At 36.3% G+C, this 14,549-nt stretch overlaps 2 protein-coding genes across 2 annotated transcripts; one reads left to right on the top strand and one right to left on the bottom strand.

Annotated features, from left to right (window-relative positions):
- Positions 1-427: 427 nt before the first annotated feature.
- On the bottom strand, positions 428-10,149 carry rnmt (RNA (guanine-7-) methyltransferase). The gene is made up of 11 exons (XM_008422364.2): positions 10,030-10,149; positions 8,262-8,416; positions 7,351-7,480; positions 6,112-6,237; positions 5,155-5,270; positions 4,879-5,060; positions 4,625-4,789; positions 3,250-3,367; positions 1,978-2,079; positions 1,868-1,901; positions 428-1,726 (listed from the first exon to the last, which is right to left on the bottom strand). The coding sequence occupies exons 2-11, from the start codon at positions 8,409-8,411 to the stop codon at positions 1,689-1,691; spliced, it is 1,161 nt and encodes a 386-aa protein (XP_008420586.1). The 5' UTR covers positions 8,412-8,416; positions 10,030-10,149; the 3' UTR covers positions 428-1,688.
- Positions 10,150-11,044: 895 nt separating this feature from the next.
- Positions 11,045-14,484, top strand: LOC103472610 (uncharacterized). The gene is made up of 2 exons (XM_008422365.3): positions 11,045-11,357; positions 11,509-14,484. Exons 1-2 carry the CDS (start codon positions 11,210-11,212, stop codon positions 12,771-12,773), a joined length of 1,413 nt encoding a protein of 470 aa, XP_008420587.1. The 5' UTR covers positions 11,045-11,209; the 3' UTR covers positions 12,774-14,484.
- The last annotated feature ends 65 nt before the right edge of the window (positions 14,485-14,549 follow it).

Consider the following 14,549-nt stretch of genomic DNA (forward strand, 5'->3'; position numbering starts at 1 on the left):
CACAAAAATGTCAGACAGATTTCCTTGATATTTTTAGACTCACATTCCTGTTAGAAGTGTCACATCAATGTCTCTGTCATTTTCAGGTAATCAGGACTTCCTTGTTTTAAATCATACAAGACAGACGACATTCATTAAACTGCAGAAGTTTGGTCAGTATTGCAGTTTTTGCCAAGACAGAGTAAATAAAATTACTCACAAAAAATGCAAATTTTTTAAGTGCATGTTTTTTTCCCACTAATTGGGATTTCCAAGAAAAATAAAATAAAGAATACCATTATCTACCACTAGAGGTCAGCGTAATATTTAAGTAGTTAAAAGCACCATAGCTGAACGTGTTGCTATGGCAGAACTTTGCTTCAAATTTATCTCCATAAATTAGAATATCACTGAAAGTTGATTCATTTAAGTGACTCAAAAAGTGAAATGTAATTTCTTTATGCACAAATGGTTTAATTTTTTTTTATTTTTTGTCATTTAATTATAACACCATAAACCCGGCAAAGTTAAAGAAAAACAGTATCTAAAGCAAAATGTCATATATGACCATGGAGACTGCTGCTGAAGTGGCAGTTGTCCAGTTCAGCAGCAGTCAAGCACATTGATGGAAAGTTGAGTGGAAGGAAAACATGGTAGACAAAATAAGTAAAAGTAGAAGAAATAACCAAATTTCCCTTTTTAAATTGAATTACTCAGTGTTTGAGAATATTTTAATGTATTCAGTTTCACCTGCATATAATAAAAACTAACAAATGCATTTTCATATTAAGTGTAGATGCTTCTTAAAACATTAAATATTTATTCATGATGAAAGCCAATGGGAATTTGGCGATAAAACGGCTGTTGATTGTAAACAATTTTTTAAAATGAAGCGAAACCACACTGAAGAATTATTAAGAGTGCAACAAATGGCGCAAAAGCTCTTGTGAACTTTATAGCTAAAAGAGGTGGAGTTTTGAATAAACACCTGAAATCTCAGACCAACTGTGAAGCACGGTGGCAGAGGTGTAATGACTTGGGCACCTATATGCTAAATCTTCTCCAGAACCATCAAATAGACAAAAGTAAAAAATAAAAACATATGTTTCTGTAAGGGCTGTAAGAGTTCAACCCTAAACATGGTTGAAATCTATTGGTGGGACTTTAAGGAAGCAAACCGCTACGAGCTGATGGGTTGTGAAAAAGAGCGAGTTAAAATCTTACAAAATAATGTAAGAGTCAAAAGGTATTAGTAAAGTTATTGCTTTTGTATGGTGTGGTAAAAATGCAGTCTTGAAATTGGGTCTCTGTCTCTTTAAGAAGCTCCTGCTCTTTCAGGCACTTCGCCTTCAGCACATGATCATGTTTCTCTTTTACGCCGTCGTTCAGCGCATTGCATTGAAATATTGCATCAGCTCTGCAGCAAATACAACTTCAGGATTCTCACAATTTATCAGTTGACAGTTATTGCCCACCAAACTGTTTTTTTGCGTTATGACTTTTGCGTACAACAATTCCATCCAGCATCACATGAAAAAATAAAGCAGGACTAATTCTTTTTTTCAGCTTGAATTAATTTCTCCAGCAAGTTTACATTTTTATCAAAAAAAAAAAAAAAATTCAGAAATGACAACAGAAAAAGAAACTGTACAGACACAAACTGAGTAACAGGTGAGGTAAGTTTGGGAGGCGTAGCTTGTATTTGAGTATCAGGACATTTTCTGGAACACGAACACCAAGTAGATACCTGCAAAAAAAAAAAAAAAAAAAAACGGGGAGCTGCAGTCATCATTCTGCTCAGACGTCGCCTTTATAAAAACTATTTTGACCTTTTGTTACGTTTCTTGATCAGAAAACGCAGCACAAAATATTATATGATTGAACTTACTGGTTGCATCCCACTCAGATTTGCTCAGGGTTCCCTGTTCACACAGAAAACAGAGTTAGACCGAGCAGAACCGGCAGCCATATTGGAGCCGAGAGCTGAAGCCGACTCACCACTGGTCGTTTGACTCCAGGTTTGCTGCAGTGCTGTTCAGCAAGGCAGTACTGCTGCTTGTCGTCGGTAGCCTGCTGACCTCCATCCTCACAGGGAAAAGGCTGAGACACACCAGCACACAACGCAAACACACAGAGTGTTAGCATCACACTGATAAAAAAAAATAAAGTTAGGAGAATGAAGTCTCCATTTTTCTTTGTTAAACTGAAAACCGTATTTATTTTCTTGCCAGTGGGTTGAAAACTGGCCCTTTTTTATTTCTATTTGTAGAGCTAATTTTCTAGAAATATCTGCATCCCTCAGAAGAAAATATTAGGCAAAACTTTTTTCTTTATTTTAAAACCTAAAAAGGGAAACAAATAGCAGTTCTTTACAAACGACTGGCAAATTTCCTGCATCAAAAACATTTTTTTTAAAAGATTATTTATATATATATATATATATATATATATAGGTATCTACTTGGTATATTTTTTTTCAGTAGATTTTCATAAAAAAAATATTCTGCAAAGTTTCTTTTGTAAAATTTGCAGAAAAAAGCTCATTAAGTGCAATAAGGTGTTGCCATACAGGAGAGATATTTATTTCTGAAAACCACACACAAAAATAAAAGTTATTGATGAGGTTTCTCCATTTGTCACAGCTATAAATGAATGAAAAAAGTTTTTTTTTTCTTGCTCAACCATAACAGTTTTGTTCTTCCAACAAACAGCAGAAATTACAGGTGTTTTAATCCAGGAACCGCATTTGAAAACAGAGAAATGGAAGCAGATCATCTGAATTAAAAACCAGGCAGGACTCAGTCTGTCCTGGTCACGATGCCTTTCCTGGCATTCAGTGTCTGACCTTTTTGGAGACTGCATGACATTTTTTTAAAAACATAAAATCCGACCTCTCTGCTTGTTGCTATTATTTAACATCTATGTACAGACTGGAAACGAGAGTCCTGTATGAGCAGGAACCGTTTTTGTTTCTATAAATGTCTGAGGAATGTCGTTTCTCATTTTTAAAGCCAACACCAAAGAACCGGTTTAATTTGTAGAAATAAAATCTGTGCAGTTCTTACAGTGTAGTTGACAGAATATGCTACTTTATCTCTACTTTGTAACATCTACTTGGAGCTTGAAGGAACTGTAAACATTGAAAGTAACACAGAGTGCCGACATCTATGTTTAAAAAACATTCTAGGTTTTTGTCACAATTATGGGAATCATCATAAAGGTTTTCCTCTGCCATTAGTGTTATGGTTGACAGAAGAGCCACAGTTTTACCTCCAGAGCCATCATCTTCATCATGAGGCTGCGGTGATTCTCCTTCTTCACCTTTTCCTCAAAGAACTCTGAGAACCTCTGCTTCAGCACCAGGCGCATGTTGTACCGCTTCGCCATGCTGGAACGCAAGTTTGGCAGCATTTAGAGAAATCTGAAGCGACTTCTCCATGAGTAACAACTCAGCTCAAAATCGTTTTAGATACTTGGTACAGAATCTGCTAAAAGGGCTGAGGAGAGGAAATGAAAATGTGACGTCAGAAGACAGCTGCTCACTGATTGGCTAGTCTTTAAAAGACTTCATATCTTTTAAAGTTGAGGTCAATATGAGGAAAGTAGAGTCGATGTCGACTAGTCGCTGGGAGGTCATAGAAACGCAGGAGAAAATGCATTTCTAGTGTTTCTAACAGCGTTTCCATTTGAAATGTGTGCAAAACTTTGTCGAGATTCTGCTACTGTGCAGACTGCTCCGCCTGGAAAAATCCGATTGGTAGAGATGCGCCAACTAGTCAACTTTTAGGCTAACATGTTCTGCGTGTCGACTAAAAACACATAATCTTAACAAGTATTTTTATTGTAGTTTCTAGTGCAAATATCTTCGTACACTTGAGATAAGAAAACTAACTTACAAGTAATTCTTCAGCGAGAAATATGTGTTTTAGGTCATTCCTCAATATAGATGAGAAAGTCCTAGTTCAACCTAAAATATGGGAAAATGTCTTCTTATATGTAAAATTACCTGCCGGTTGCTAGGTGACGAGCTGGACTTGACCAGGGTTGCTAGGTAACGGCTCAGTGCCAGTTGATTTTGAAATACGTGAAAAATATCTGCCAGTGGAACGACTACTTTTTAAATCAATATGAAGGACATATTTAGTTTTAAAAAAAAAAGCTCGTCTATCTTGCTGAAAAGTAACTTTTAAATGAGCTTTGTCGTATTTCAGGTGTACAAAGATATTCGCACCAGAAACCAGACATAAAAAGTTGGTAAGACTTTGTGTTTTTGCAGTGTAGTTGACACACAACCTGCTACTTTCTCTCTACTTTATAACGTCTTTTTGGAGCTTGAAGGAATTGTAAACACTGAAAGCAACACAAAGCGTCGACGTTTCTCTGCTTCACGGCTGATGAGAGAATTCAAAGAGAGGAAGACGGAGCGATCCAAAACGAGAAAATTCTACGCGTCGCATTAAAACCACATCCTGTCGTGTTGTCATGACAACCACGCCCACATATTCAGCTGTAACGGATCAGAGTAGAGTTGAGCAGAGCAAATACTAATGAGGGGGAAAAAAAGCCTTAAAAAGGAATTTAGAAGATTTAGCCAGAAAAATGTATTGTTTTTCCAATGCTAATTTTAATAATAATTAAATCTTACTGTTCAAAAAGAGGAAAGTAGACAAGAAACTCCGGAACGTCGACCACGCCCTCGAGGCTGAAGTGGTACTGACATCCAAACAGCGGATAGGAACCTTTGGACTGAAAGGAAACTTTGAAGACTTCGTTTCCAAACGACAGGGAGTCTGACGCCTCCAGACGTTTGCTGGAAACATAAATAAAAAAACCCCCAATTAGGACAAACACTAAATGTTATATACAAAGTACAGTAGAAAGAGGAGTCGTTGCTCTTACACCAGCTCATAGGCGTCTGGCGTGGTTCCTATGAAGAAACCTCCGGGCTTGAGACGCTCACAGGCGTTTCTCAGCATCATGTCCGCCTTCTGCTCGCTCTCGAACGAGTAGTGATACACAAACTGACAGCTGCAGATGTCGAACATCAGCTCGGGGTCGTCCAGCCTCTCCGACAAAACCTCCTGCACCAGCAGGTCACAGAGAGGGAAACCGGTCTGATTACTGCTCCTGTCAACTTCTTCAGCTAATCACGTCTGCGCAGACGGACAGATCTACCTTCGAACAGTCGGAGGCGATAAACTGAGCGCTGAAGATTTTCTCGTTGGAATGACTTTTCCTCTTCATCTCTTCATACCGAGTCCGGCACTGATCCACGGACACTTCTGCTATATCTGAGAAAAACAAAACAGAAACAAACGGATAAACATGGAATCGAGGACGTCCCGGGTGAACAAAGTAGCGTTACTTCAGATCCTTCCTCCCAGCAGGAAGTTAAAACATTTAAGCCTTTATAACTCAGCTTTTAAATAGTCTGTTGTTTTTTATTCACATATATTAATACATTTACTTCTCTAAATGCTCCTGCTGAGCTGCATATTACTTTTTATCTGAATATGTTATTTTAATAATAACTGCACAGTATTATTGTTCTTGTGTTGTAAATTTGTTGTTGCTTTAGTGTCTTCATTTTCTTTTTATTTTATTTAATTTTTTTACCATTAATTATGCAAGTTATTACTTGGACTTAAGCCAATAAAATATATTTTTATTTTATTGCGTTTCCAGCTACCAATACTTAAAATTAATAAAACAAGAGAAAAATTCACACTTCAGTGAGTCAGAAATTGTTTAATTTATATAAGATTGATTCAGAAACTAGCCACATTTTTTACCATAAACCTGCTGGGAAAGGCTTAAATGGTTAAATAAAAAAAATCTACAAAATCTGCCAATGTTTTTATCTGATTAAATGGATTGTCGGAATAATTATACAATGATTGATTAATAAAATAATTGATATCCTGCTGCAGTATAAACAGAATTTATTCTACGGATATTTACAAATGTTGATTTAAAACGGGGTCAAAAGTGGTGGTGGGCTCAAATTTTCTTTTTCAAACGTACAGATTAAATAACTTCCCAGAGGCGAAACCACCGTGGGGAAGATTGTCTTTCCATTTTGGGACAAAAGTCAGACCGGAGGTCAGAGGTCAGTCTGTGAGGAGCGGCTACCTGCACACACGATGTGACTGATGCCTCCTCTTCTCCACTTCAACAAGTCTCCTCCTTTTCCACAGCCGAGGTCCAGCACCGACACGTTCCTGCTCCCTGCTCCTCGTACCCGGTCCAGGATCTCCCCTGGTAGCGGAGAAGAAGGAAAATCAACATCCCAAAGTCGACACTGGTGGTTTCCATGATGCAAAAGATTCAGACGGGATCCAGGAATAAATAACTGGAAGCTTAGCACAATATAAAAATGTTCTGTAAGTTTTGTCAGCGCCTGGTTGATCCAGTCAGTCATGACTCCAATGGAGATTTCTGGAAAAGATTAAAGAGTCCTAATTATTATGGAAATGTGAATAAGCTTTTATTTTTTATTAGTTTTTTGTGATAAATGTTTCGTTTGGTTAAACTAACGCATTTTTAAAAGGGCGATTTTGGACGAGGTCGTTAGTTTTGCACATAATGTTTGAGATCTTTAAAAAAAAATGAAGGGGGAAACTAGGATTGGGCATTTATTATATTGTTTATCATAATAAATTCTTTATAAAGAGATTTTGATTTATTGTTGACAGGATAAAACCCATTTGAACTGTCCTGATTATTATTTGCTATTTTTCTCCACTGCTTTTTCGATAAAGGTGCATCAACAAACAGCAATAAACGTGAAAATATCACTAGATGCAGTTATTGTGTGAATTTTGCTGATAAAAGTCGTATTTTTATGCGACTGGTGTCCTAAATAACAGGATTACAAACAGGCTTTTTAAGAGCAGTAGTTGTGTTTGCGGGGCTTTCATTGCTCTGCCAGGCAGTCACAGTCCTTCAGGTACCTTAAAAAATAATAAGCAGTTCTTATTGTCATTTTTATCACTAATACAATACTACCACAAAATAAAACTTCCAAGTCCATATCGGCCACCAGCGAGGGAAACACAGCATCTTGTTAAACTGATGTTTTGTTGAACCACAGCAGTTTGTTTCATTTGTGGAAACAGGACAAGATGAGATGCTGACCTCTAGCTTTTGATTTATTGATTTTTTTTTCATTTACACTATAATTACACAGTTTTCAGATTAGTAATTATGGATTAATGGAAAAATTAAAAAAAAAAAAAGTTTCATTTAAAACCCTACCGATGTCTTTCTCAACTTTCCAGTTCATCATCTCCAGACTGATTATATCAAACTTTATCGTACTGGAGGAAGACTATTTCATTAGTCAGACAGTATTGATTATTGATCAGTTACCAATCAGAACGCTCTTCAGCCAGTTGTTGAAGTTCCTCATGTAGAAGATCCTGCTTTGACTTCGAACCACCAGTCCGACTTCCTGCAGCGTGTTGTAGTGACTCGCCACCTTTTCGCCATGATCGCTCACCTGGACCATCAATAATAGATCAATAACTGCTGAGGGACACTTTAACTACAAAGCATGCAGAAGCCACAGAAGATTAGGATTGAAACGATTAATGTGATTAATCTATTATTGAAATAATTGCTAACCTGTTTAGTATACAAACTCAAAAACAGGCAATTTGCTGACGAAAACAAAACTCAAATCAGTACTGAAGCTAAAACTGTACTATATATATATATATTTATATATATATATAAATTTTAATTTACGATGAAAACATAGTTGTATGTATTTATGTTTGAGCCAAAACTCCTCAACTGGCAGTTTTAGCTTCACCGGGTTCAAATTCATTAAAATAATGTTACGTTATTGCATTAGTACTAAAATGATTTTCTTATTCAAAAAAGAGGTTATTAGCTGAAGAAAAGGATAGAAATTAAGCCAAAACTGTGCAAATCTCATTTTTTCATTTAAGAAAAAAGAAAAAAAAAAGAAAAAACATCTTTGTCTGCAATTGTTTTACCCAAAACTCCTCAAGTGGCATTTTTTTCTATATTCACCTGATTCTAATTCACTAAAAGATTGCATTTCAGCCAGTAAAACTTATTTTAAAAAGGAATTGAATTGTTTATTTTGACTTTTTAATGCATTTCTAATATTATATAGAAAGGCACAATCAGTTAAATGTAAAATCTGTAAAATATACAATTTCTTTTCCTCCCATTAATCGTCTGAACAATCAATAGAATAATTGATTACCAATTATTGTTAGTTGCTACCATACAGAAGACGGTGAGCCTACCAGCTTCTTAGTGGGTGAAGTTTCCTCCTCATCCTCCTCTTCCTCACGTCTCCTCTTCATCTCTGACTTCTGACCCAGTTCTCTTCCTCCTCCTGCTGTTGCTCCTTCCTCCTCATTCGTTCCGCCCCGTTTTTCTTCTGCTTGCTCCATTATTTCTGTCAGGAATGAACACAAGTCAAACTCAAACTATGCTTAGATGCATCGACACACCAGAATCAGACCATTACATCATTAGTTGGGCTCTGCAGAACCTCATGGCATGCTGCGCTAAGCAACGAATCAATCGCGTGATGAATTAAAATGAGCTCAATAATTTACAATCTGATTATTAATGTTTTTTGAAGAGTAACTTTGTTTACAGAGGCATCATAATTCATTTTATTTACGGTTTCAGTTCCGTGTGTTTTTTATTCCACGTTTTATTTGTTGTGTTTGGTTGATGCATTTCAATTTGGACAGGCAAATTATCTTCCAGTTCCAAATGTTCATTAAAAAAAGAAATCTGGTTGATAAACAGCAACTGAAAGCAAAACTTCTATTTTACCAAATAAATATACGCTAAATAATACCAAAAGATGACAGAGAAAGTTTGAAAAATACATATTTCACAATCAGCCATTATTCTCCTATATTTGTTTCAACAAAATCTTCTTTCAATTAACTTTATTTTGTATAAAAAGAAAATCTAATGTATGATTTCAATGACTTAATCTCCAAGGTGTTTATGCAAACATTTCAAATTGCACAGTACATTGACACACAGTCATCTCCTGATCAATGTGTGCACAATAACTAAAACATTTTTTATTTTTATTGGGCCATTATGTTACAAGTGTCAGCATTTTCACTCAATTTCTATTTGAAAAGACAGATTTTGGAAAAACTAACTAAATAAAAAATCCAACCATGAATCAAAAACCTTAAAAAAAAGTCTTGCACTCAAAAATAAAAACCATTAGTAGCTGGAAGATGATTATATAAAACGCCATCAGATGAACGTCACTGTCATTTTATTTATTGCGTATTATTTATGTTTTGTACGTAGTTCTGATTTATCTGTTGATGGTTACGTTCTGTTGCCATGGAGACGTAGAGGGTGACAAAAGCTGATTTATTGATCCCAGATCAGATCGCCTACATAAACGAGATTTTTAATCCTAATTAGATTTCGCAGTTACATAAAAAATTTACAAGTTGTGACATAATTGCTGAATATTTTTTTTTAAAAACTGACCAACCTTTTTCTCACTTATATCATCATCAAGTTTGTTAAAGACGTTTACACTACTGGTAGAAGGATAATCTGTGAACAAGGCGAGTCGGTTATCATCAGTAAGTATGACACGCTACCAGACAGAAATCACCTCTTTGACTCCAATTAGCGTCTAACTTCCTAATAGCAGCAGGATTATTGCGATAATAATGACGAAAGAAGCGAGACTGACGGTTATTTTCATTTTGTTTTCGGGTTTAATTGAACTGTTTGGTTTTAGCGTGTGTATCTAAACCTAGATTATAATCCAGCCTGTTCTCAACTACCAACTACTTTCATCTGCGAGCATTAGCGACCAGTAGCTAGCAAGTTTACGCTAAACAGCTCCGTAAATGTTGGAAAAACCACATTTATGCCACCGAAGATGAATCTCAAATAGGCGGAACCAACGACTAACATCTGTCTGATGCCAGATAGTATCAGAAACACATATAGGGTCAAAGCGTAGTTGACGTATTTACGCTAAAAGTTGTAAAGAGACACACATTTACTCACAGTAATCTGTAGAAACAACACATGCGCAGTGGGCAGCTTCCGGTTTTTGAACCGTTTCTTCGTCTTCTTGGCAAACGACGATGATGGATGCATCACTGCCACCAACTGGCTTGGAGTGTGGACAGGAATGTCGGCTCATATTTTTATGTAATATTAACGTTTTTCTCGGTTTGTTATGGTGCTTTTTTTTTTACTGAATTGAAATAATCAAAACTACTGGGTCAATTTTCAAATGTCACTTGTACACATTTCTCGATTTTGTAAACCCATTGAAAGTGATTACAATTAAATGATTTCGTCTACATTTTTATTTCCCTGTGTCACGTTGATCAAAAAGTATTATATCTCTGTTGAATAGTTCTCAACCTTCACAACACTTAAACATAAATTTGTCGTACTAGTCTTAATGTTAACTGGTCGAACCAGTTGCCATAATACATCAAGCATTTCTAGACATTTCCATTTGACCCCCCACCCCACTAAATCTCTCCTGAATTGGGAAATTGCGCATTTAACCAGAGCACAAAAATGTTACATTCCTGACAGTCAGAAAAATAGTGCGTGGTTTTACTTTCATTTGGTGTACAAAGCATGTTGTGGGTTGGAAACCACATCCTGTTGAAGTCAGAGCGACAGAAACAGGCAGTATTTTTTTGTTTTGTTCTGCCTTCTAATTCCCCCACCACAAACTCACTCCTCATTCTTTACTTCTTCTTTCTGACCCCGTTCAACGTCTTTCCCTATCTTCAGGTAAATGAGACAAAACTTCACTTACTTTAGGTTAATGCATCAAAATGGCTTTCTGAGTTCAAAAGTAAATTTTACAATTAGAGCAAAGGAATAAGTATACAATGAGAATATCTTACTGGTGCTCTTCAGTGGGGGATGTATCCTACTGGTTTGCAGAATGTAGGAAATAAGAGACAGAGAACAACATTGTCTTTGGATTTACAAAGTTTTAGACAGATTAAGTTGAAGAGAAATAAAAGACTTTACGCTTTTTGTGGAGAATTGGTCATGTTAAAAAAAACATTTTGATGTGATTATCATATAATCCAGAGGGTGGCGGTAAAGCAACAATGTTGATGCCGAGAGTCATAATACCCCAAAGAAGAAGAATACAAAGCGGAAGACGGATGGTTTGTTTTGTGGAATATGCGAGTGTTTTCTGTAAATTAAAATGTCTTCAGTACAGTTTCAACGAGTGCTTATCAACGATCAGTTAACTCATACCGGAGAAACATTCACAGAGTTTAAAGAAATCGTCATCAAGTCCGAGGAAGAGATGGATTTCACCCGGACATCCCAGATAGTCTTTAACCGAAAAGGTACGAAACACCAGCGTTTGGATGAATATATCAACTGATCTGTCCGTTTACACTTCCGAGTTTTCAGGCGTGCTTATATGTCGATTTCTGTCTTAAACGATTTCTTCGATAAAGTGAACGACTCCTATTTTGTATCTGTTTTATTGTCCAGACCACCTGCAGCATAACATTAATAAGGAGGAGCCAAGTAAACAGGAAAGGAGCTTCACTCCGGACCAGGAGGAGTTAGAACCTCTGCATGTGAAGCAAGAAGATGAAAAGACAGAATACCAGCAGATTAAAGAAGAGCAGGAGGATCTAGAATATCAGCAAATAAAAGAAGAGCAGGAGGAACTCGATTATTTGCAGATAAAAGTGGAAGAGGACGAAGTTTACTACAGTCAGGGTGAAGAACAACTTGCACTAAAACAGGAGACTGATGCATATTATGAGCAAACATCCCACACTGAGCCAGAACCAAACAGGACCCAAGTCATCTTTCAGGAACCTGCTGAAGCCGAGAACCAAAATCAGGAAAGAAGCAATGATAACAACTTTGGAGCAAAAAGAGACAAAGAGAAGAAACATAAGAGGCATCAGAAAACCAGACAGCATGGTGACGGTTCAAAGCAAAAACGTCATGAAAACCTTCCTCAAAGTAGTGATTTGGCTAAAAAGACATGTGAGAGGCCTGTCTCAAGTAGGAAACGTTTCAGCCGAAAAGATAAATTAAATCGTCACATGTCAGACGGCATTGGTGAGAAACCTCTTCTATGCGTGAACTGTGGAAAAGGTTTCAGTTGTAATAGCGACCTAACTGTTCACATGAGAGTTCATACAGGTGAAAAGCCATTTCTGTGTGTGAAGTGTGGAAGAAGCTTCAGTAGAAGAAGTAATCTAACTGTTCACATGAAAGCTCACACAGGTGAGAAGCAGTTCCAATGTATTACATGTGGCAAACATTTCATTTCAAAAGGCTCTTTGATTATTCACGTGAGAAGGCACACAGGTGAAAAGCCTTTCCAATGTAAGACCTGTGGAAAACGGTTTGTCGATCAATATTCTGTGAATCTTCACATGAGGAGTCACTCGGTGTTGAAGCCTTACATCTGCGTGAACTGCGGAAAAAGCTTTGCTCAGAAACAGAATTTAACAAGTCACATGATGATTCACACAGGTGAAAAGCCTTTTTCATGTGTGACCTGTGGAAAATGTTTCAGTCAAAAAGGTATTTTAACTCGTCACATGCTGATTCACACAGGCGAGAGGCCTTTTCAGTGTCTGACTTGTGGAAAAGGTTTCAATCAGAAATGCAGCTTAACTGATCACATGACAATTCACACAGGTGAGAAGCCTTTTTCATGCTCAGCTTGTGGAAAAGGTTTCAGTCGGAGGCATGCTTTAACTAAGCACATGAAAAGCCATGTGCTTAGTTAAATAAAATCTACTCTAGTCCAAGTAAGTCATTTAAAACATACTTGACTAAAAGGTACTTGGTCACCTTGTAATAACTTTTTAAGAAAACACTCTCTAAATCCGTCACTTGGGATGGAAAAGTAGTCATAATTTGAGAAGTATTTTTCATGTATAATGATAAAGTTTACTGTAAAATAATTTGGGTAAAAACCAGAATGATAGGAAGACTTCCTTATCTATGAACTGGAGAGATTGTTTCAACTAAATATGGAAAGTAACACTTCCCTCAGGAACTCACACAGGTTAAAGACTTTTCTAGTTTGTGGAAAAGATCAACCGTGGTCATTTGATGGTTCATAAACCTCATAGATCAGAAGTTGTAATAGCATGATTATTGTAACATTTTCTGATTTTGGTGGGACTTTGACATTTCTAGTAAAAATTCCATAGTTTGCAGTTCACAGTGAAATTGAAACACAAGTGTGGTAGTTTTGTTTTTAAAGTGAGTTTTTAAAGTTATTACTCGTTGCTAATAACTAGTAATAACACTAGTTATTATTTTAATAACTAGTGTGGCTACCTATTTAAAAGCTAATTCACTCTTACATTCATTGATTGTTTTAGATTGTACAAATGATCTGTGGTTGTCTTCAATAACTGGGCATGCCATTCTTTTTTTTTGTATTCCAGTTTTTCTCGATTACTTTGGTGCATTTCTTGAATCATCACTTACATTCGCAAAACAGGAAGTGTATTTCTCAAAACAATTTGTACAGCAGTTAAGACTGCCAGCAATAGCCAGTTTCTTTCTCAAAGTCCTTAGTTTTGTCCCTCAAAGGTAAATATTTGTGTCAATGAATGTGTCTGTGCCTGAGAATGTCAAGTCATTGTTTTGTTGTGTACGGATTGTAAAGTCAAATTGTAAAGTCATGTTGTGAATATTACATTGAACTCTAGAGGGATGTTCTGCTGTAAACTATGGTTAAAGTTCTGATGTCATGTTGTAAAATGTAATTGGGGGAGACCGGTGGCAAGAGACTGGACAAGATTCACATTTATGATTTTTCTGTTCTGTTCACAGTCTACGTCATTGTGATACAGAAAGCAGAACACAAAGAAAAATATAAATAGGAACATAAGGCAGACTTGCATGCAGAGAAAAGTTACATTTTTGTTTAGTCTCCTACCTCCTGTACTTGCCACTTAACTGTTCATGACATGAAAACTGGTTAAGCTAATGCTTCACACATTTGCCTTTTTTGAAGAAAGTTGGGATTCACCTGGGAGCAAATTAATAGTTCAGGGCAGAAAATAAATCTTATCAATCTTATACAAAAATATACGTGCCACCTGACATTTTGGATGCTAACACTAATACGATGAAGTTACACTTAAATGTTGTAGAGGCCGAGACAATTCAACACATCTTGATCAAAATAAAGAAAAAGGCAGGAAATTGTGTTTTTGCAATGGGTTCACAGAAATTAGAAAATGTTTTTTTGATATATACAAGAGGTGCAATGATTTGGAGATGGAACAAGTAGTTTTGAGAATTTCAGTTCTGAGAAATGCTCCAAAGCAACCGAGAAAAAAAAAATGCTATTTTTTGCTATTCTTTTTCTGTTAGAGTACTTTTACTTTTAAAGTATTAATATTTTTTGTGTATGTAAATGGATATATGTTTAAGTACCTAGAAAGTAATTAAAGTGTAATATTTCTTTTGAGAGAGAAAGATTTGAGGTGCTTTTGTTTATTTACCACCCTGTACTTGAACCTGGTAGATGGCAGCAATGCACC

The sequence above is a fragment of the Poecilia reticulata genome, chromosome 11, assembly GCF_904066995.2.
Source record: "Poecilia reticulata chromosome 11, P_reticulata-male-v2, whole genome shotgun sequence".
Lineage (NCBI taxonomy): Eukaryota > Metazoa > Chordata > Actinopteri > Cyprinodontiformes > Poeciliidae > Poecilia > Poecilia reticulata.

Excerpts from the sequence above, each read along its gene's own strand:
- rnmt (XM_008422364.2), bottom strand. The coding sequence starts at position 8,411 with ATGGAGCAAGCAGAAGAAAAACGGGGCGGAACGAATGAGGAGGAAGGA. Across the intron at positions 4,790-4,878 it reads CCAGACGCCTATGAGCTGGT|CAAACGTCTGGAGGCGTCAG; the intron begins GTAAGAGCAACG and ends TTATGTTTCCAG. Across the intron at positions 2,080-3,249 it reads TGAAGATGATGGCTCTGGAG|CCTTTTCCCTGTGAGGATGG; the intron begins GTAAAACTGTGG and ends GGTGTGTCTCAG.
- LOC103472610 (XM_008422365.3), top strand. The coding sequence starts at position 11,210 with ATGTCTTCAGTACAGTTTCAACGAGTGCTTATCAACGATCAGTTAACT. Across the intron at positions 11,358-11,508 it reads GATAGTCTTTAACCGAAAAG|ACCACCTGCAGCATAACATT; the intron begins GTACGAAACACC and ends TTTATTGTCCAG.